Source organism: Tigriopus californicus, chromosome 1 (genome assembly GCF_007210705.1).
Source record: "Tigriopus californicus strain San Diego chromosome 1, Tcal_SD_v2.1, whole genome shotgun sequence".
Taxonomy (NCBI): Eukaryota; Metazoa; Arthropoda; class Copepoda; order Harpacticoida; family Harpacticidae; genus Tigriopus; species Tigriopus californicus.
The window spans coordinates 4,741,529-4,764,705 of record NC_081440.1 but is presented as its reverse complement, the minus strand read 5'-3'; the positions used below and the strand labels follow the sequence as shown (position 1 = coordinate 4,764,705).

Genomic DNA, 23,177 nt, shown 5'->3' with positions numbered 1-23,177 from the left:
AATAGTTGTTGGTGTTGTTATAGTCATGTTCGGTATTGTAGTTGTTGTAGTAGTTGTAGTAGTACAATTACTATTGCAATACACTTGTGACTGTGCTTCATCAGTGCGAATGATTATTGAGAAGGCGCCGCGATTCTCTCCCCGCCTCAAAGACTCCTGTTGAAGATTGTACTGCGAGTCTATCCAGCAAAAGAAGTTTAGTAGTCGAAGCTAGCTAGAGCACTACATGATCCATACAGTGATCTCTAGTCAGTAACTCGGCCCTGTCGCCAGTCTGATGAGCAGAATAACGACGACACGATTCTTCCTCCTCCAGGGTGGCCAGATTCAGATCCCTTGCTATTCATTGAGCTGATTCTTTCTAGATGAAAAATGGTGCTGCACTTTACAAACTGAAGGTTTGAATATTGTTTTTGACAAAGATGCATTAAAATATTAAGTTCCATTTTTTCACATTATCTTCCAATAATGTTGCTTCCGCCAATAGCCTTCGATGGGTTCGCTTTGCGGATATATTTGGTAGGAACAAAATATCACCCTGGTTCATGGGTGAGTGCAAGCAAAGCTTCTTCCTCCTCTCCGCATTTACCTTTTTCATAGCAGTCGCTTGTCAGTTTACTTTCAGTCTTATTCAGCCACTGATGCATTGAACATCATGTTGTAGAACACGATCTCAGTTGTTCGTTCCAACAAGTTTTGTTGTGCTCCTCTTCTCATTTTGTGTGTCAGACTCAAGGAACAATACTCCCATACCACCATTGCTACTGCCAATACTATCATAGTGATCGTTGCTTTAAAAAGCACGGATTACCTGGTTCACAACCATTTCTATCGAAGTGATCATCATATTTTTGAGTGAAAATGCCCCGAAAGTTGTTGCTCTACAAACGCTTAAGTGAGGAAACCTCTGATTCCCGAGGACGACACTCTTGGAATAGCAGTTCTCTTGAGGACAGTGACTCAGACACATCGGGTAAATCCTACCTACGCCATAGTGAAACCAATTCAACTGTGATAGAAACGAGCGGGTCTGGATCTGAAGATTCCTCATCCTTGTCCTCGGACTCTGTTCATTGTCTTGATCACGATCGACCTCGTGAGCCCCTGCATCACCATCACAATCTCAGGAATCGATCCAGAAGGGCAACAAATGACGGACTTTCTTGGAGTCAAAGAAAGTTTTGGAAAGCCACTCAAAAGCAAGATGATTTGGAAAGTGAGTCCCAATACTGAAGTGGAAGTTTTAAGTGCCTAGAGAATGATGATCTTGGCTGGAATGTGTCTGATGGAAAGATGGTCACAGACCGCTAAGAAGCCTTGACATGCGCAAGAGTGACGTTAATCCTCCTAGTGCGTGTCAACCATGTCATTCATAATGATATGGTGGCGTCAGCAGTTATCAATTTTAACCAAGACGTCCGTGCAAGAGCCAAATTGAAACATTGAAACCTAGGGGGTAGCAAAGGCCAAATTCGAGTTGTTCATTGATGATGTGCCCGGGTTTTTAAGTGCATTAACTGAAGATTTGTCAATGTTGATTTACTTTGCTTCTAGGTTCTCGGCCTTGGTGTCGCTTGGCTTATTGGGAGTGCAAAGATCGCCGTGGGGAACCGTTTCCTGTGATATCCAATTCCGTCGACGTATTCACTCATCTGCCCAAAGGTTCGGGTCTGTGCCTTGAAAATGTCTTTGGCCAGAGTCCCATTCCAAAAGATAAGGCCGTCCTCAAAACCAGACAGAAAATCGGACAAGGTGCGTAATTCATCCCGCGTTTTTTGGCTTTTTGCACACTCGATTGTTAATGCCTCTTCTTGCGGTGTTCTTCCAGGGATCCTTTTAAGTCACGAAGATTCTACGGGTCAAGTGTGGGTCTACAATCGAACTCGAGATGCGATTTTTGTACATTCACCCACTTTGGATCCACCTGCTCCCCGAATGGACGTGGTCCACAAGATCATGCCCGGTCGATCGGCTCAGATCTTTGACTATGAAAAGTCTTGGATCTTTCAACGCGACCGGGATCCCCGAGACTTTCCAATGGATCCATACTCCGTTCAAATCAGTTTTGTCAAGGGTTGGGGCCGTGAGTACAAACGTCCCGATGTTCTGTTATGTCCTTGTTGGTTGGAGATCCGAATGGAGAGAAGAACCAAAAGATGATAAGTTCAAGCTTCGGACGCGGTCTCAAAATGTTGAAGGCCAGGATTTGCAACCCCTTGGTGAAATAACTTCGTCAAAGCCTCCTCTTGTGCGGAACAATGGAACTTCCCTCTTGACCTTGTCTTGGAAGAAAAAAGTGATCCAAGAGAAATGGGTGCATTGTGATATCGCTAACATTGATCCCTCAATGTTGACCGACTGGGAAATACATGAACACTTTAAATTTACCACTCATGTCATCCTTGAATTTCGTGTGATGTGGGGGAGGAACCAAAGGGAAAACAAGCTGCAATTTTTGTTTTGATGTGGAATGATTGCAAGATTTTAGCTTGTGGCTTCCGCCTTGTTATTTCGATGGTATCAAACCCTGATCTAATCCCTCAAATAAGGGATGATCAACCATTAAATCATCTCCAAAATTCTGAGATGTTCCACAAATAATTCGGAACGGTGTGGGAGGTGAAAAATGACATCAAACTTCAGACGTTCCGTAGTACTTGCAAGAATCCTGTTTAGTACAAAATATCATATGGACAAATCGTGGGTTTGGGTTATTTGAGCACGATGGCACCACACTAAAAGACCACTGAAATATCAAAGGCTATTGTAGCATCTTGTGTGGTAGGCATCACTCATGCACAACGGTCCTTGGAAGACAGGGATCGAACTAAGGGATGCCTTGATTTTGAGAAAACGCCATTCCTCCTTCATTTAAGTCTTAAATGTCTTTAAGACCTAAGTCCATAGTATCATATTTCACCTCCGAGAGAGGTTGAAGATCAAAAAATTGTTCAAATTTTCCAGGACAATGCTCTTGTTACTTTTTGGTTACTTCTGTTATATGTTACTTTTCAGAACAAGTAACACGTTACCGTTACCTACGTGTACCGATACTTTTGCAGAAAAAGATGTCCTATCTTTTATGCGATAACCTTAGTCGCAGCCACCCCTTATTACTTATTTGATCCCATCACTAGCAAATAATTCACTGAAATGGAACTTCAAAAAACAAAAAAGACGAAAAAAAGTAACTGTAACGGGAGAGCTAAAAAAACGTTCCGTTATCCAAAAACGTAACGTGTCATCGGTAGCGTTTCTCAATTATTTCTCATTTTTGGGCTCATTGAGAGCACAAAATAATCTTTCTAGTTTTGGTTAGAAACACATTTTCGTTTTTTTTTCTCCAGCATGAATTAACTAACTCAACAATATTTCAGGGTGTAAATTGTAAATCAGATTAAATTTGAATGCAAGAATGTACCAATTAGAAGGATTAAGATGTTTTCTTCAATTCCTTGGCCAACTGTTTTACCGCTACTGGGAATGAAATTCCAAACAATTCGAGAGGAAATAATTATATATCTTATTTAGCTCTGTATTCATATTACCTGGTCAAATTTTGCCATTTTTAAGATTAACTATAAATAGAACACAATCTGAATCTCTGATTGAAGTTGCGTGATGTTGGGCCACACATTTGCCAATCCGTTTGGACAACAGACGGGAAATTTGGCAAAAAATCCCTGCCCTTAAGTCAGACGGCAGGAAAAGGCATTCAGGGCACCCATTGTGAACTTTTTTTGCATTTCTTTTGCAATTAGGGTGCTAGGGTCGTAGGAATGAACCTCGCGCGGACAGCGAAGCCCGCCATCACATCGTCCGTGCACAATTCAGTGTCGTGTCCATATCAGCTTAGTTCTCCGTCAATGGGTGGGGTTAGCGTCTAAAAGTTACCCTTGAGGAAGATCGGGAAGGAGATTCGAACCGGGGACCTCACTGATGACATCTAGGAGACTGTGCTAACCGTTACACCACGTCTCCTCCTCCCCCTTTATGGCGAATGTGGCCCCATTTCCTTCCAAAATGACCCTCAATCATACCCACATGGACTCCCTGGGAGTTTTGAAACAACGCAATAAAGCCATCGGGTGTAAACTTGGTCACACTGGCCATGTGTTTCGTCTTCAAAATAAACAAATACGCATGGACAGGAGAGGTTGAGCGAGGTACTGCTCTAGCTCAACTTATCGCCTGCAAGACCTAGTTATATCGTGGTCGACCAAGTTAGGGTATCAACGGTGGCCAAACCAAATTGAAAAAGACTGGGTCAAGCATGCGCAAACGGAGCCATGCAAGTCTGGCTTCACCCGCCACTCAATCCAAGAAGCCCAAGCGTAAGACCAAACCCAGTTCGCCTTCCCAGCCTGAGGACATCTCCTCACCCACCCCCGTCCCAATGCCCGTCCCCGTTCTTCAACCCGAGGCTATGGAACTGGCGCCCTCCGAGGCTGCCCCTGAACTGGAGCCCACGCCCACCGGCCCAACCTGTGGGCCGGATGAGGTTCTGTCCGCCCTGCGCTCAGCCCATTCAGCCACTATTCGGTCCGGATTGCGGGTGCTGGCTGCGGCCATTGATGATGATTATCGGGCCGTGGCCACATTCTGGCACAGCGGGGGGCGATCCGCCGATTTGCTATCCCTCCTGTCGGTAGGCGTGGCCAAGATCCCGGCCACCGAATTGAGCTTGCTCTTTCAGGCGGTGGAGAGTGTGGCCCTGTTTCTGGCCTCGGAAAAGCCGTCCGACGGTTCAGCCGGGGCTTTGAGTCTGACCCGCACTTTGATGCAAGATCATTACCCGCATATCTTGTTGCTGTTATCCCCGTCCAATACGGGCACGCAAACCAAGGCCGCATTGAAGATGTTGGCCGCTTTGGTGTCGTGTTCAGTGGCGGCCGCCCGTGAAGTTATGCTCAAAATCGATTTTGAGCACAAGCATTTTGACGCTTTACTCAAGCGACGGCAAAAGAAAGGCCCGGTGGAGTCCTCGGTGGATCGGGGGTTGGATGTGCGAACCGCTTATATTCATTTTATGTTGGCCTTCCTGATGGTGGGTCCGGCGGGCAGTCCGGGCGTGGTTAAGGATTTCCTGACCAAGAAAACCAATCTGGCCCAGATATTCTACGGTCTCGTGCACGATTCCAGTCAGACCGTCAGCTTGATCCTATCCACCTTGAAGTCACGGATTATCCAAAATGCCTCAATCAGTAAGACACTAAAGATGAAGCTCTTCTCAGCCCATCATATGAAGCCCATTTTGGCCCTGATCCAATGGCAAGGCCCTTTCCATAGCCATGAATCGGAAGGGGATCAGACCGAGGATTTGGATCATATCCGCACTCTAACTATCGAGTTTCTCACCGAATTGTTCACCTCGTCCAAAACGGGGATCGTGTTCCAAGATCCAACTTGCGGAACGTCGGGTCAGAATCAGAACCTGTTGTTATTTCACGTACTCCAGTCTCTCAACGAACCTTGGGAGAAGCCCATGTACGCTCGATTGGTAATCTTGGCCTTAAAGGCTTGCCCGGACCAGTTGCGGCCTTATTTGACAACGCTGGAGAAACTCTGGAGCCCGAGAGCCGATTCGCCCATCTGGATTCAGATCGTGGATTTGATCTATTCCATCTTTCAAGCCCTGAATTTCTCGGACATTTGGCGGCAATCGTCGTTGCAGCCGGTTGAAATTTTGAACGTGTTCTTTCCGGATCGATTGGCCAAAGAAGTGATCTTACCTGCTTTGATTATGGAGGATCGGGTGGTTCAAATGAAGGCGCTAGAGTTAAGTGCGTTAATTTTGGACCAATTCAAGCGGCATCTCCGGACAAAGTTGAGTCAAGACTTCACTTGCCATCAAAAGCTTGTTTCTCGGGCCCCCAAATTGGATCGACTCAAAGAGTTGTTGCAGCATGAGTTGGATCACTCTGAGCACGACCCGAAGTACTTGAGCATCCTGGTCGACCTTTTGACCACAATGGCTAGTTTTGGGTCGATTTGGAAGGACATTGAAGCCTTGAACTTAGATCAGATTCTACTCGACATCAAGGCCAAACCCAATTCGGGTTCCATCGTTGTGGCTTTTTTAAAACTGCGATACAAATTGAGGCGCAGGGTGGTCTTTCCCCCCTCAAAATCTGTGCTTGAAATGCTTCTGAAACTGTTCTTTGCTGGCGAGGTCAACCAAATCCAAGTGTATAAATTCCTCATGGGCGAACTTGCCCATGGCAATTATGCCAATCACTTGGAGCTCCTCATCTGGCTTCACCATTTTCCTGCCGATTGTCTCGACGAAATGATCCCTATATTAGCCGAGGCCTTAATCAAATTCCCTTCGTCAGTGTCGGGTGCCATTTACCGATCCAAACTGATGGAATTACCTCAAATGCGTCTTTGGTTGCGTCAATCCGCCCGAGTATTGTCAATTACCGATTTTGGCAACTCTGATACGTTTATTAGTGAAGTGCCCGAAAAACTGAAGACATCCGAAGCTCCTCAATTGACAGAGTATACATCAGATTCTCCTGGTGATGTGGTGATCAAAATGTTGATCAAGATGCACAAAACAGAAAGATGGATGAAACCAGAGGCAATCGCCGATTTTGTGTCCGCTTTCAAAGAAATCAAATGTAAGAAGATACAGAAATTGTGCAGTCACGTAATTTCTGAGTCGACGTATGTGACCCAAGCTTTTGATGTGAGCGAGGAGTCTGAGATCCTTCGTTTGACTCGAGAAATTGTCGAGCTTCAGAGCAGTGAGAAATTCAGGGCAAAGTGCTACGAAAATTTCTGGGGTACATTGTATGTTGCCATGAAAGACCACGAAGAGAATGAGATTTCATATGATGTGGGAAAGGAACTCATTGATTTGATGCCGGCCAGGTATTGCTATGAAGCCTCCGCGGCAGAAGCCATGTCAATGTCTTTTAAGGGCAATTTCTCCAAAACCGATCCGGGATTAGTCGCATTAGTTTGGAATTGCTTTGGCACTCGATATTACACGCGAGATAGATTGGAGGAAGAAAAAACCTACATGATCAGCGCTGGACCCCAGGCAATAATGGACGCTTTAAAGACGAAGGCTTACCAATCAGAGGTACTACAAGGAGCCACCAAGTTATTGAAAGATAACCCATTTCTTTCTGACGCATTGGCTACACAAGCAGGAACGGAAATCATCAAGATGTTCGAAGCCAATGCGGAATCTTGTCGATCTTTAGTGGAAGTGATGGTTCAGTCTTGTGAAAACTTTAATGACCAGGTACAAACACTCTTAAAAGAAAAACCTGAATTCGTTCAATCAGATTTGACGCACAATCTCTCACTGATACAACTGATTCTTGACGGTTCGCACCCTGTACAAGATGACTTCACTGCCTTGATTGCCAAGACTCTCAAGCTCACATTCAAGGGATTGCTAGAGGTAAGGATATTTTCATGACAGTTACTTGATACGATTTAAGACATTTGCCGTTTCTTTTGATGATAGGAATCGTTGAGCACAGACATTCAAGATCAAGTCCTTGACATATTTAAATACATCATGGAAGATGACGAGGCCCACAGTGTACTTCAATCGGTGTGGAACGATGCCAACGACGAAATGTTCACTGCCATCCCAACTCTAAAAGCCTGGTTCGTCGTTGGGAAGAACTTGAAAGAGCCTCAGATTCTGGTAAAACGCGTTCTTGCAGTTCTGACAACAGAGCTTCGTCAAGCTTTCAAGAAATCTACAACGAAAAATGCTTTGGGAGAACTAAAATCCATGCTGGACCTACTCTTGGTAGCTTGTGAGGTCGACGGCACCATCGAAGAGGCCAAACAAGTGGACGGTAATTTGGGACAGAACTTGATCAAAATTCTTCTTAAATATGGTTTAAAAAGCTCCACAAGCGGCTTCGTTCAAGCCAAATGTCTCCAAATTCTCTCGAAAGTCGTCTGCAAGGCTCTTGTCGATGACCCTGAAGCTATCGCAATCCTGCACTCCATGGTTACTGGACATTCCAACTTCATCGGAATAGTATTGAACGACAAAGATCCTCATTCGGACGCAAAGTTTTGGTTATTTAAGATGCTGTTCCTCTTGGAAGATCTTCATCCGGGATTGGTGACCTCGAAAGACGTACCCCTTCTTTTGGCGTCCTATCAAGGCACTCTATCCAAAGCAGACCAAGCTATCTTCCGATTGATACATCACTTGGAGTTCAAAGAAGTCATCAACTTGGCCGAGTTTAAGCCCGTTCTCTGGGGTGGACCCGCTCGAAGTCGATATCTCGGTCGGTCCGATCAAAAAAGTGTGACCAATCTCATCCAGAGGCCGAAGATGTCGGAAATTTTAGCCCACATCGACTCGGCCAAAATGATTAATTCTGCCATTCATTTCAACACGGACTTACCGTTTCAACCAGGGGATGTGGTTCTTGATGAGTGTTCCATGCAAAGCTATGACCCCAGATTTTTTCTTCAATTGGTGTGCCAAATCTGTGCTCCGGGTGAATTCATGGACCGGCACCTAAAGATTGTGGAATGTGGGGCTTTGGCCTTGGTGTTTGCGGCCATGTCTTCCAAAGACGTGCTCTTTCGCCAAGTGAGCTACGTAGCCTTGTCCAGGCTTCACCATCAACTTCAATTGTCCAAACTGAAGGCCGAAAAACAGATCTGGATCCATCTCATCAATTTGGTGCGCAATGGAATTCGTCAAAGCAAGAGCACGAACATGACCACCCTCCGTGTGCCATCAATAACCGCAACTTTTTTGGTGAAGGTTTCGATTGTTCTTCATAGCCCCATGGATCCTATGTATGGCTCCCTCACCAAGTTCCTCTTGGCCAAACCAGCTCTCAATCTTTTCAATATCCCGGAGTTCCACCGTTTGTTCCACAGTGATGCCACTCTATTACCAAATGATCGGCCTTGGATTTTATCCGTGATTCGAGATGGCCTGAAGAACGATCTGGATTACAATGTGGCTGAAAAGGACTATTTGGTCAAGATCCTTTTGTGCTATTATAGTTCTGATTGGCCTCAAGATTCGATGGCTCGGAGTAAGCCTTTGATTCGCAAGATCCTTCTGCGAATGATGGAGATACAAGAATCTGCCTTTGACTTGGTGAAAAATCGACAAATTATCCCCTGGATCACGTGTGAGATCTCGAAAACAAAAGAAAATAGTCCAGAAGAGGCAAAAGAACTCTTGTCCATCGCCGTTCAAGCACGGAATACTATCGACAAATCAATGAATGAGGATGTGAAATCCACGTCGATCTGGTGGAAATTGTTTCTCATCGAGGTGGAGAGTATGCGTGATCAGTTAACCACAACCCTAGATCTAAAACGGCGGGCTTAATGAAGTTGGTGTGATAGTTTAGTGTGTAGTTCTGCACTAAGCATACCCTCTGTTTCTATTGGCTATATGAATCAATTCTTAACGGTTAATACACCTCATTCACATAGGATTTGCGCGTCAAACAGCATTTGAGTTGAATAATACAAATACCATTTTTGAAAAGTGCACTCATTCTTTTTTGCCGTGTTTTGAAGGTTTTTAATTACGTATTTAATCAGTTGTGAATTGGTTGAAATCCATATCCCTATCTACAAAGCCCGAAAATTTAGATTAAGGATCAAGAATGCGTAAATTATCTCATCGGCTTAAAAATCAACTGTTACAAATCAACGAAGTTTCGAAAGCCGTTCCTCAGCAGACAAGCAAGGAAATGGGTAATTTGAGTAAGTCGGTACTCAACAAGTTAGATACGGTCCATTTATGGGAAGGGACGAGTGAAGAGCAGTGCCTACATTTCAATGATGAATAGATTGGAACAAAAGCAATGAATTTTGACCCAATATCGAAACAAGTTATGGCCATACCGAGCGTTTGTGAATACATTTCCGTTTTTTGACCAATTTTAATAAGGCTTACTTTATCAAGAACATGACCTAGGAGGTTATTTCAAGCAATATAATTCCTGATACTTTAATTTTACAATCTATTTATCAAAAATTCCGCCGTCTACCTCGATGTACTTCTCGACGCGGGACCTGAAGACCTACAGTACCTTGGACACGTCAAAGACGTAATCCTCGGACATGTCGGTCCAGGTCTACTCATCGGCTGATTTCAGGTTCATGAAATTTGGGTGACATTTGGCCGGGACCTTGCCCTCGATGAGGGGCCAGATGTTGTGGTCCAATTCATTCGGGTTAGGGGATGAGGGGGGCCAACACTCCGCTAGCCAAAATCCTCTGGATCCCACCTCTTTCTTCAGGTACCGCTGGACGAGGTTGCTGGTGTGACAAGAGGCCACATCTTGGTTAAAAACGTAGTGTCCACGACCATAACGCCTATATTCCCATGGCAGAATAATTTCTTTCATGATTTTGAGGTATCTGGCAACCTTTAAGGTTCCTTCCACCAAAATTAAAGGAGCTCCTCCACCATCAGCACCAACAACACCAAGAAACATGGCTTTTGCAAGAAATTTCGACTTTTTGATGTACTTAATACTTGGGTCGACGTCATCTGGAGTCTTGGCAAGGTACCGTTCATTTCTTCTGTTGATATGCTGGTTAACTGAGGAGAAGTTCTTCTCATCCCTGAACAAAAGATTCACATCGGCCCGTTTTGACCTTAGGAAGTTGACGATCTTGTTGAATCTGCTCACTCTCTTGGCCCTCTGAAAGTCTGTAAGGCTCTGAACTTGCACCAGGACCCTTGACTGCAACTTAGATCATTTTTGACGACCTTGCTCATGGTGTAGGATGACATGCCCATGTCCTTGGCCAAAGTCCTGACACCAACTCTGGGATTCTTCTTAAATGATTTTTTTTCCACCAATTTCTCGTTGGAATACCTACCAGTCTCTTGGTAAATTTTGTAGATGTTATAAACCGTCCTGGGGGTGACCTGGAACCTCTCGGAGATGTCTTTTTGCTCTAGAATCCGCGTGACTATCTTTTTACATAGCTCTGTTATTTGTTGTTATACACGTAAATGAAATTGATTTCAGCCTCCCAAATGAAAGCTTTTAGTCTCGCCAAAACTCACTATTTTATAATGAAACTATATAATATCAATTTAAAACCTGTAAAATACCGGAAAAGGATTCGCAAACACCCGATAGATCTGACCAAGGACACCTCTCGAGAACTCCTTGTTCTGACCAAAGAAGCTAGATGCTCACATATACCTTTACTGCCAATTTGATTCATTTCAATTTAATAGCTATTAACCATAACCATATCATTTTACAGATAACACTTCCCTTGACCCTTCAAAGTTGTTCCCATCTTGCTTCTAATAAACAGTAGACTGGAGCACGGATACTTAGAATCCCTGGATAATGCACGGTAGATCAGTATTGACCCCGATCGAGTCGACGGGAGAAAAAGGAGAGTACTGTTTTGAGAGGGAGGGGCCCTTGAGAGAACGAGTAAATGACTGAGAATGTATATTGATTAGATAAGATTAATAGGTTTCAAAACAAAACAATCATTTCAAACAGACTGCTCAAAGCAGGACTCTTTCTTCTTTTTCCTCTTCTTCTCAAACCGTTGCTTCACAAATTTGTTGACGCGAGTTTTGCGATTTTTCTATTGCTAGGGCTAAGACGAGTCTTTCGCTTTTTTGACGCATGAATGTTTGAATTCTCGTCCGCACATACATTTTTGGCGAAAAAGTTAAGTAAACGTTTTCATATTTCAGAACCATGATCCAGGAAGCTATGACTAGAGTCACAACGGCAATCAAGCAAGGTGAGAGAGTCGTTTATCAATCTCTTCACAAAAGAGGCCGCAAACACATCTCTTTGATTTTCCGACGACATCAAGAAAGTTAGAGCGGACTTATCACTTTGAATTACCTTGAAAAAATTGAAAACTTCAAGGCAAAATGTGAAGAGAACATCACTAGGAGAGTACCTAGACCTCCTCGACTTACTTGAGCGAAAAGGACGCTTGTAATAATTGATAATCAAAAATAACAGCCAAGTCCTTGTCCTTTGCAAACAACAACTTGCATCTCGAACACTTCAGGCGGCGCACAAAGGATCTTCCGAGATATCCAGCAACATAGAAAATGATGTTCTGATCTTCATTTTGAAACTCATCATTGAATTGGGATGGCAGTTTGAGGACAAGTTCGACAGCATTGTCTTCAATTTTCGTCTTTTCAATGTGATTTAAGGCACCGAATATGGTTTTGATCTCCTTAATTTTGCACATTGAATAATGGACTAATGATGGCATCCTTATTGATTTTTCGGCTTCAAGTACTCGGCGGAGTGAAACATAATAACTGGCTGCAGAGCGCTGACGAATCCAGCCAAAACGGTCCTCAATGACATCTGACTGCATTTGACCAAGGAGCACATATTGATATCTCTCTTTCTCCAAGAGGTATTCAGATACTTTGATTAATACCATAGTTGATTGCTTTGCAGCCAAGAATGTCTCCCGTGTAAGGCCTTTCTTTGACTTGTGTCAATCTGAAAGACTCTCCCACTGTCCCAACCAAGAGTCAAATTTCCTTAAGAATTGGAGACCATCACAATCACATGAATTGATTGGCACTCTTCTTGGGTCTAATTTCCTCTTACCAGTGGTGGTGGTCTTCACATTCACAATATTCCACCATTCTCGGACGACTTTGAGGAACGCTAGAGTTTCAAGCCACTCACATTTGTTCACTTGAGTAGCAAAAAACTCCATGGCAGCGACGGTTGAGTCATGGAATAATGAATCGGCCAGCTTCACGTTGGTTCTAAAAATTCTTAAAGCAATGGACCGGACCGAAATATAAGAAAGGGGTTGAGAGGCTTCTACCGGATGGGGGATTGAGGGTGTTAAAAAGCCATGGCACAGTTATTGGGTGTAAAACTTTCTGTTGGCTGTGGCATTATCCACCGACAGCAGAATAACTCGCATTCCTGTTTTCTTTAAAGCTTTTAGTACGTGGAACAATGTTGTTTTCATTACTTGTGAATCAAGTTTAGTCATGGGAAACATTGCCGCGACATCGTGAAACTGACCGGCCACTGATTTTACTATGAAAACAAAAGCTGTTTTGATTTTTTGGTCTTCGTGAACGCCAAAAAAGTTACCTCCAACAAATTCCATTTGTTGAGCACAATAGATATCATCCGCCATCAAAATCATGACCTTTTTGGGTTAAATAGAAATCGCCACACCAAAGAAATATATTGGCACACGCTTTTCAACACACGAAAAATTAAAAAGGAGCACACAAAAACTATAAAGTGGAACACCAAAACTATAAAGAGGCACACGCAAGTTGGCACACATAACGTGTTTGTGGCACACCAAAAATAGAAATTGGTACATCGAATTTAAAAAGGTACACACAAAGAGATAAAAATAGCACACAAAAACAAAATCAGCAGAAGAGTCATACAAAGCACACCGAAAAGGCTTCAAAGCACACCATGTATGAAAATGGCACACCATATATGAAAAAGGCACACCATATATGAAAATGGCACACCATATATGAAAATGGCACACCATATATGAAAATGGCACACCAAAGAACAAAAAGGCACACCAAACAGTTTTTGTCTTTGTCAGGACAGATATGTATGAAGGGAAAATTTAGAACTCAAAGCTAAGGAACAATATGGAAGCATATCCACTTGACGACTAAAAATGTCAATGCTGAATGTAATTTATGTACAAGATTAAGATGGATCGTGATTAAGGTCAAACATTGATCAAATATTGACCTTTACCAATTATATACTGATAGGTGAAGCTGGCTATTTTAAAAATCCCAACAAACCATACTTGGTTTAATTGTTTGTAGGCTTCCATTTTAGAAACTTGTCAGCTTTACAAGAAGAAAAATTGAATTGCAGCACCTCCCCATCAAGATTGAAGTCACTCATAGGATTGCCAAGCTGTTGTTAAGTAGTTAGGTTAGACACTGGCTTTGCTGGCAACACAACACATGAAATGACATCATCCAGTTACTTGCGAAATAATTTTAATCAAAAGCTCTTATCAATCATCTATAAAACAGAAGCTAGTAATTCCAGGTTCCGTCAATTTCTTTGAACTAATCTTTTTCGGGATTTCAGGATATCGGCAGCCCCTGACAACATACACCATCTGCGGGGATAAGAGCTAAGCGACCAGGCCTGCATGTTTTGAGCAGGGCGATTATTTCTAGCACAGTGGAATCTCGGACCAGTTTTTTCCTAATCTTAATTCTACCCTTTCTGAGTTGTTGGAAGTTATACGACAATTTGAAAAAAAAGAGTAACAATGTTAGATCGTCACGTAAGAACCAATTAATTGAGCTTTTTCAACAACCACGGTCATCCAGCCTTGATTATGTTTTGTACCCATGCATCGTTAGTTGGCCATCTTACCCTCATCAGCCCTCACCTTCTGTGGATGAGTCGGCCAGCTGTTTTTGGGGTGTGTGCTGGTTCCACAGATGTGTGCTATTTCACTCTTTTTGTGTACCAAAATTTGGTATGGTGTGCCATCCCCGAGTTTGGTGTGCCAAAATCTGTTGTTGGTGTGCTCGGTTTTGTTTAGGTATTTTTTTATCTATGAGTGTGCCAGTTTATTTATTGGTGTGCAAACCAAAAACTTTGGTGTGCCTTTTCCCTTTTTTGGTGCGCCTGTTTTTATGTCACCCAACTTTTTCTCGCTCAGTCAAGTACTTCAACTTGTTGGGGGTAGACTTGTGTTTTCTCACTTATGCCAGTTTTGGCATCTAAAGGTCGAGTCAATTGCTTGAGATGACCAAAGCTAGGGAGACAGAGCATGTCTTCCACAATCAACTGTCTACGTATAAAGAGCCGGAGAGGTTCCTTTCCACAAGGTACAGCAAGCCAAAATGTTGGAGGAGTAGCGTCGTTCTTTGCTCTCTGGCATAACCGCCAAATTTAATTGATCAGTCATGAATTGAATTTTTCTGGCTAAGCTTTGCTACACAATTTGAACTTTGAATATCTTTGACTTGAAGTCATGAATGAGAGTTGCATGAATGAAACGTCGAATTTTCGAATCCGAAATCAAGTGCGAGACCGCCGAGCACGGGACAGCCACATTCCCTCCATGACCCCGCTTCATGAACACTGAGCAATCTTGGGAGACCACCACATGCCACACCACGTCAACATCATCACTCTCGATCTCCTTATGTTCTTCAAAGTAGATCAAGACCAAACTACGATCTTGTTTGACCATAGAAATTCCCTCGGGCCAGGTGGATGGATCAAGTTTCTTTAAAAGGCTATCCAAGGAGTCGCATCTATCTGCCTCCATAAAGCCTTGAATCACTTGTTGATGAGTTTGTTGTTGCTGTTCCAGGCGGATCGAGCTTAGAGCCTTTTCAGATCGGGGTGCAAGAGGAAAGGTAGGCAGTGGCATTCGGAAATTGGCTAGGACACGCCCCAGGCACAAGGCGTCTTTTAAGCAGGCTGTTATTATTTCCAAACGTGCATTTTTGTCTTCGAGTTTGAGGGTCTTGGCTTTGAGTTATGAAATCACTGGGTTGGAGATGCAAACTGCAGAGAAGAGAACAAGAAGAAGAGGGAGTCTAGTGCTGTAGAGGGATCGAACGAACCCATTGGTCTAAGAGTCTGGGATTGTGATGAGGAAATGGATGGAAGGATACTGTGCAGTTTAATTTCCCTTCCGAGGCATAGCCAGATTTACATACAGCCCGGCGTACAACAGTTTCTACTAGTTTCTACCCATTTTGATCGAAAAAGGCTTCTGTCTGGCCGAGCAGAGCAGAATGATCGCGCCCGAAAATCAACCAGGTTTTTTTCAGCCAGCGATGCTAGCTCGTGCAAAATCAATGCTAAAAAATGCTAATTGGAATTCGAAAATGCAACAACAATGCTACTTTTTTAAGAAAAGCAAGTTATTCATCGTGCTCATAAAGAATTTCAGTTTCACGATTCAATTACATTTGACACTCTTTGACATGATATGTACAGGCAACATCTTGAAAATTATACTTCTAAAAAGAAAAACATTTGAAAAACACAAAAATCAAAAGAAAAACCTGGCACTTAAAACCGATGCAGTTGTGTTTATGATATTCTCCTAATTTTGAACCCTGAGACTTAGACGGGGACACCAAAAAGTGACAAGTTGTATTTGAGCAAACATGTATTTTCAGGATTTACACACAATCGCAAGGAACCAGCATCGGCGGCAACAGCGGAACAACAACAAGCGGAGGAGAGGAAGGAATCAACCGGTGTCGGCCTGCTTCCTCAACTGTCATGGACGGGCGAACATGCTGCGAGTGGCTGGAGCGGGACGGTGTCTCGACAAGATCCGAGGACACGCCTTCACCTTCTTGTCCGAGACGTGGGTCACCGAGGAGAAACACGAGAGTTGTTTTCCTGGCAAACAGAGCTTTGTAGTTCATGCCAGGAAGCCCGCTGGGCGTGGTCGGCCCAGCGGTGGGTTGGAGCTCTATATTACCAAACGCTTTGAGCCCACCCTTCTCTCATCCTCTCCTCATCACATAGCCGTGGATGCCCAAGGCTTTACCATCATTGGCGTGGTGCTTCCAATTTAATTTATCGTCTACAAGTAAGCCTAAAAATTTTACAGATTTTTCCGGGTGGTTCCACCCAACTTGCTCTATCTGGGAGTTACTTACCATAATGTCGAGATCATAAAATACATTGCTTGGAGAAAATGAAATCACTTTCGTTTTGTTTAAGTTTAAAGCTAGTCGATTAGTTTGAAACCACTCGGTTAGGTCTTCAAGCCACTGACTAGTTTCGTGTTTTAAGGAAAGGAGGTCATTGCTATAATGTTGGAGTGTCGTATCGTCGGCAAACATTGTTATATCAAATTGAGTTGCCCATGGGAAGTCGTTTGCATAAATTAGAAATAGTAATGGGCCCAGGATGCTGCCTTGGGGCACTCCACAGGTCATCTTGAAAGGTTCAGATACTTTTCCATCTATTATTACTTTTTGTGTTCGATCATCGAGATAATTATTAACCCATTTTACAACATTAGCGCTATGTCCATATTTTGTCATTTTTGCGAGTAATATTTTGTGGTTTACAGAGTCAAATGCTTTTTTAAGATCGATGAACACGCCGACAGAATACTTAAAATTAGATTTGTTTGAGACATTTTGTAAAAAGTTATGAATCGCATCGGAGGTAGAATGCTTCGGCCTGAATCCAAACTGAGCGTTAGTCAAGTGGGATTCATTAAAAGGGGAAAATAATTGGGAATATACGTACTACTCTTTTTAGAACTTTGGATAATGACGAGAGAATGCTAATGGGACGATAATTTGACATACAGTTTGGGTCACCTCCTTTAAAAAGTGGTACCACTTTTGCTGACTTCCAGCTTTTAGGGATGAAGCCAGAGGTTAATGACATTGTGGTTAAATGAGTGAGAGGGCCAGATATTTCATTTTTGATGGCCTTTAAAACTGGCAGGAGATATCATCAAAACCGTGGCTTAGTTTAGTCGGCAGATTGTCAATAATGTTCAAAATGTCAGTTCGAGTTACAAATTTGAAATAATATTGTCTTTGGTTTGGAACGTCGGGTATGTAAGATGTTGATTTAGGAAGATCAGGCGTGTTTGAGTTCATATTTTGGCTAATATTTTCCCCGATGGTTGAAAAATAAGCACAGAAGTTAGTCGCCATGTCCTTTTTATCATAAATGATTTTTCATTAACCTTAAGATGGGATATACTTGTATTTGGCGTCTTATCGCGTCCCAGTAGCGTTTTTAGGCCTTTCCACGTGCGTCTCAAGTCGCTCTGATTGGAATTAAAAAAATTCACCCAATACTTCTCTTTAGCAGCCTTGATCATTTTGTAGTAGGTGCTAGAATATTGAGTGTGTTGAGCTTTATTTTCTTTCGTGGGGAGTTTCTTAAACATGGCCAAAAGTCTTTGCTTCTCTCTTCGAAACTGCAGTAGATCACCTTTCATCCAGGGATTTTTCTTGAAATTTTTGGGTACTGGATTTTCGGTTCGTAGTGGACATGCTTTATAAAAAGCAGATTGCAATTTATCATTGAAGTAGTCATAAGAGGCTTCAGGGGTTTTGTTAGAAAAATTCCATTCTGTTTGCGCCAAAATTTTCTTAAGTTTTTGAAGATTCTTAGGGCCTGTTGATCTCTTTGAGAGGCAAATCGAGGGTGCTTTGGTATTTCTATGCTTGCCAAGGGAAACAAATGGGCTGAAGTGGTCACTTACGTCTGTTAAAAGAATGCCACATGTACACTTTGCTTTCAAGTTACTGAAAATGTTGTCAATAAGGGTAGATGAAGCTGCGGTTATTCTAGTCGGGTTGTTGATAAAAGGATATAACTCGTGACTAATCATAAAATCGCTAAACTTATTCGATTTGGAGTTGCATTTTAAAAAGTCAACATTAAAATCACCACATAAAAATATAGGCTTTGATTGGCAATGCGCAAAAACTTTGTCAAGTTCTGTAATAGCTTTGCCAATATTTGCTGTCGGTGGTAAATAAACAGAAAAGATGAAATATTCTGATGTTTCCATTCCTATTAACTCACAGTCGTCCACCATAAGTCGAAGATGAGGACACTGGCGATATGATATGGAATCATGAAGCAAAATTCCCACCCCACCTCCTTTTTTTCCTATCCTCCTTAGGTATTCAAATTGGTAATGTTCAAAGTTAATGTTAACTTTGTCTACTTGTCACAACTCTTGCATTGCGACTATTGATGGCGAGTTAGTTTGCAAAATATCTCTTAGTTTTGACTCGTTGCCGACAGGGGCCTAACATTCATCGAAACCAGCCACCGCTCACCCTCATCAATGTTTTGGACGTATCCCACGTCTTGCATTAAGGAATTGACTCCTTGATTCTCCATCGCCTTATGGAAGGGTTGACTCGTTCCATCGGATCCGAAGCAGCCACTTTCTCTTACTTCCCACGGACTTCCACATCAAAACATTTAACACTCCTAAGGAGTTGAATTCTATGATGAGCACTACATTGTAAATTATCATGATTTTAAGAAGTACAATTGGAGCGATCATTGTTGGGTTGAGGTTATGGACCGAGTTGTCATATGGTTTTGTACGTTGGTCTTCCTTCCTTTTTTCTTGCATTCCGCGGTATTTTTGGCTATAGGAGTGGTCTGTGTTTCTGGTATCTTTCTCTTGGATTGGTTCCCGCGTTGCTCATCCTCCAGGTTTACGAGCGTCTCAGTATCCGGAGGGTCACTAAAACCAGCACTGTCTTCGAGCTCTTGGTTGTTCTGGTCTGAAAACTCAAATTGGTTCGCTTGAGGTATTTCATCTGGATCCACGAGGGGGGGATATTCAGATTCTTGACTGGTTGCATTAACAGCTGATGGAGGGATAGGAGATGCACTTTCCTCATTCTCCTGTTGGTCAGGAACAGCAATATTTTGAGGGTTTACACCATTAGATGTGCATTCTGATTTGAAGTGGCCCTCCTTTCTGCACAGGAAGCATTTAGGTATTTGATCTTTATGATAAATGTATTGTATTGTATGTATTGGTTCGGAAATGGATTATTGCTTGTTGGATCAGAAACATCCCAAGAACCTCGTTAATGAAAAAGAGTGCTTTCAAAATTGCATGCTGTATTTGCTTATTAGCTTTCTCAAATCGAAATTTTATGACGAAAAATTTTCTTTTTGATTAACCTTTCTACTTATACATCACTTGCTATGAACGGCATATCAATCTTTACAGCCCTCCTAAACTTTGCCAATGAGTCTATTTTGCCAAATTCATCAGGATCTTTGTGCAAAATTGATTTTTTTTGTCTAACCTCAATATAAATTCATGCCATCTCAAGCTGTAAAATTTTGACCTTGCCTAAAGAAGATAATTGAATGCTCTAATTTCAAGATCATTTCAGCGATGAGAAGGAAAGAACAGACGGGTAGTTGTGATGAAAAAAATCTGTGTTATTGAACATGACTAAATAGCCTATTCAATGGAATTATAATTGTTACCAATCAAATGTGCCAGGGGATGATTGCACATTAAATGTCCTTGGTTTCTAAGGCTTTCGTAAGCACCACTTCGACAATACAGAAATGCACTACATGTATACCCACTATTGGTACATGGTTTTGTTGAAGGTCATTCCTGCTATTATTCAAAACTATTGCGCAAGATAAAGAAAACACACCTATATCCCTAATGGAGGGAATTTTTGAACATAAACAAGTACTAGAAAAAGCGTTGTGATACAAGCTGTTTAAGAATATGACATTGTATTTTGTTCCCTCAAAATGCTGTGTAATGTTTGACTAAACACATGGTCCATTAAAGATTAAATCCTACAAAAGATACCATGAAATTTCTGTCCAGATTATTAGACTTCCTTTATTTTTCAAGGACGAGATATTATGACTGGCGAAATTACATCATCAAGTCAGTGTATAAATGTGGAGGGAGCAGCCACTTCTTCGCCGTGTTTGGGAACATTTCGAACATGTCTGATAATTTCAACATGATACTGGTATTGCTCATTTTATGCTTCTTTCCGCCAGCAAAAGGAGCTATGTCATCGTTGTTCAAGAAATCGACATTTCCTAAGGATAAATGGCCCCAAACTATTTACAAAACGATTGAAAATCCAGTGCATTCAAAATTGGAATGCACGGCTCTTTGTCAAGCAGAATCGTTTTCATGTGTAGGTTTCGTTTGGATTGATTCTGTTTGCTCTCTGAGCGCTCCAAGGGATCAGTTCTCTGTTGTTCCATTCCCTCACCTAAATGATCCAGATGTGTTCTTTTACCAAGGTATGTTTGTGGGATCAACACTACTTGACATTCCATGTTTTTAACATTTCCACCGCTATGAAGCTTGTTAAAGGAAAGGTTGCTCGTATTTTCCTGTTACATATTTCTTTTTAAAAGTGAAATTCAACAAAGGCAAAAAGAATCCCGAAATATGATTAAAGTTCTAATAGACTGACTTTGACCCCAAAACGATGTAATTTTCACGATAAGTTTTTCATTACAAGCTGTTTTGAGTGCTTCAATGGATGAGTTCATTACCATCCCACTTCATCACCATTCTTGGAGAGTCCATATTTTTGACCAACTTATTTTGAATTCGAATCCTGCTGCCTGCGCATTCTATTGTCTGAGAGCCGAACCACGCCGATGGCCATGTGACTTATTCGTTTTTCAAGGGACTACTTGTTTCTTGGGCAATATATCTGTTCGTCGTAGAAGAATTGGTACAACCGACACCATCAACGAAGTTCATATCAGAGGTTAGATTTGATTCTCATTGAGCAAGTTCTAATTTCAAACATGCTTTTCGCCTTTTAGTGAACTTACGCCTTCACTTGAGCAGATTTTTCGAATCCAGAATCGCAACGGATTGGTCATCTCAAATGTACAAAAAAGTATCGCTCTTTTATCCAAACTCAAAGAAGGGTTTGTCTGAATGTCTCCTAAGATGCCACTTTGATGACGGACCTTGTTATTCATACGTGATCCAAGAGACCGATTGTTACTTGGGAGATCCATTTGTGAATTCTACTTTGTTTAATAGAACAAAGAGTGTTGTTATCAGAGAAAGAAACCGTAAGATATTCTTATTCCATAATTTACCATTTACCAATTGAGCTATCGGTCGTTCATTTTCTCGTCCCAGTCAAACTTCATGTAACCCATGGAGGTCGAAGTGATAACGTTGACCAAAGTTCGGCCTATATTTATACCGATGCGGAAAGAATATGTGACGAGACCTTGCCTGATTTGCCTGTTCCATTGAGCGCAATGGGTTATACTTATGGCGACAATTCCATTTTTGTCTGCGGAGGAATGTCTGGTGGTTCAGCTCAAGGTTAATACTTTCTTTCCCTACATTTTGGAGTGGGTTTACGAACAAGTCAGTTTCTCTAGATGATTGTTACCAATGGCAATTCAATACCTTTCCCTGGACCTGGAACTCACTTCCTGGATTGATGGTCAATCAAGTGATGTTTCCCATGTTTTATCATGAGGGCGCTTTGTACGCCCCAGGGGGACTCACTGCTGCGTCCAATGTTGTACCTAACATGCGTATTTTGAATTTGGGGGCTTCATCTTGGACCAATGGATCCGATATTCCAGTCTCTGGACTGTATGGCCAATGTGGGATTTTGTATCAGGATCGAATCTATACTTTTGGTGGGGCCAGGTGAGTTTGGGCCAAAAACACTGTGACTCTGTAAGTAGTTTACACGGTAAAGGGAATACTTCGTAGTTGATGTTATTTGAATCGAATTAGATTTCGAGGAGCTTCTTGAAATCAGGGGATCACTCTTTGTTCCAACTTTGAATCTAAATGAACGAAACCAATATGACCGTTCTGCGTTTCAGAAACACGTCGGATAATGCAAGGGCTATTGATGTATATGATATAACAAACGATCTCTACATCCCCACTGGTCTTGTATTTCCCCAAGGTAATCTTTTTCCGCTTCCTAAGAACGACGTCAGAGTCCTGAGCCATTTTTTTAAGCGAAGTTTTGGCTCTTAGACGAGAAAAGGTCGTATTATGCTACCCTGCATACAAGTTGAATCATTTCTCGACCTAAAACTCACTCCATGGCTTTAAAAAACAGGCCTCAGTTTTCAAAGCAACAGAGCAAATGTTAGATCGAGAAAAATTGTACTATGCTGCAGAACCTGGAACTTTTTTCGTTTATGAGTGTTTTTATTGTGACACATTTGCACTTCATTAGGACACAATTCTTTTTCAAACTTTTGTAATTGCATGTACAGGATCTCTGAATTGGAGGTACCGCTTTGGGCGTTATGTCCTCTAGAGTTGGAATCATTTAAGATTCACTCTTTTGCTTTATAAACTGGGCTCAGGTACCATCATGAAATTTGCTCCTCTTTGCTCCTGCGAATTTGAAAAAGACAATACCTTTGGCGATTGCCTTACAAATGTGAACTAAAGGCATTTGGCATGGAAGAAAATATTCATGGTTGTATGCTTTTAGGTACAACATTTTTTTTGTAAGCACATTAACATGACACCCAACAACAAACATTTCCTTTGATCAGAGAAGAAAAAGAATCAAAAGAAATGTTTGTTGTTGGGTGTCATGTTAATGTGCTTACAAAAAAAATGTTGTACCTAAAAGCATACTTTTCGTCATTTACAATATACCCTTTGCTTGTTTTCAT

The 23,177-nt window shown here is 42.1% G+C and overlaps 2 protein-coding genes across 3 annotated transcripts in view; both read left to right on the top strand.

Annotated features, from left to right (window-relative positions):
• Nucleotides 1-16,624, top strand: part of LOC131877435 (mothers against decapentaplegic homolog 6-like) — a 30,651-nt gene extending 14,027 nt beyond the window's left edge. Inside the window, exons 4-5 of one of the 2 annotated variants that reach the window (XM_059223102.1) lie at nucleotides 1,555-1,752; nucleotides 1,829-2,387. In XM_059223102.1, coding sequence (XP_059079085.1) covers nucleotides 1,555-1,752; nucleotides 1,829-2,160 — 530 coding nt within the window. In that variant the 3' untranslated portion in view covers nucleotides 2,161-2,387. Of the gene's footprint in view, nucleotides 1-1,554; nucleotides 1,753-1,828; nucleotides 2,388-16,153 lie in introns of those variants that run through there. The other variant, XM_059223110.1, reaches the window with a different exon arrangement.
• Nucleotides 4,138-9,507, top strand: LOC131877426 (uncharacterized). The gene is made up of 2 exons (XM_059223089.1): nucleotides 4,138-7,417; nucleotides 7,484-9,507. The coding sequence occupies exons 1-2, from the start codon at nucleotides 4,274-4,276 to the stop codon at nucleotides 9,338-9,340; spliced, it is 5,001 nt and encodes a 1,666-aa protein (XP_059079072.1). The 5' UTR covers nucleotides 4,138-4,273; the 3' UTR covers nucleotides 9,341-9,507.
• Nucleotides 16,625-23,177: the final 6,553 nt, after the last annotated feature.

Bases quoted from the DNA above. Each gene is read 5' to 3' on its own strand.
- LOC131877426 (XM_059223089.1), top strand. From the start codon at position 4,274: ATGCGCAAACGGAGCCATGCAAGTCTGGCTTCACCCGCCACTCAATCC. The intron at 7,418-7,483 runs GTAAGGATATTT...TTTTGATGATAG, and splicing joins CATTCAAGGGATTGCTAGAG to GAATCGTTGAGCACAGACAT.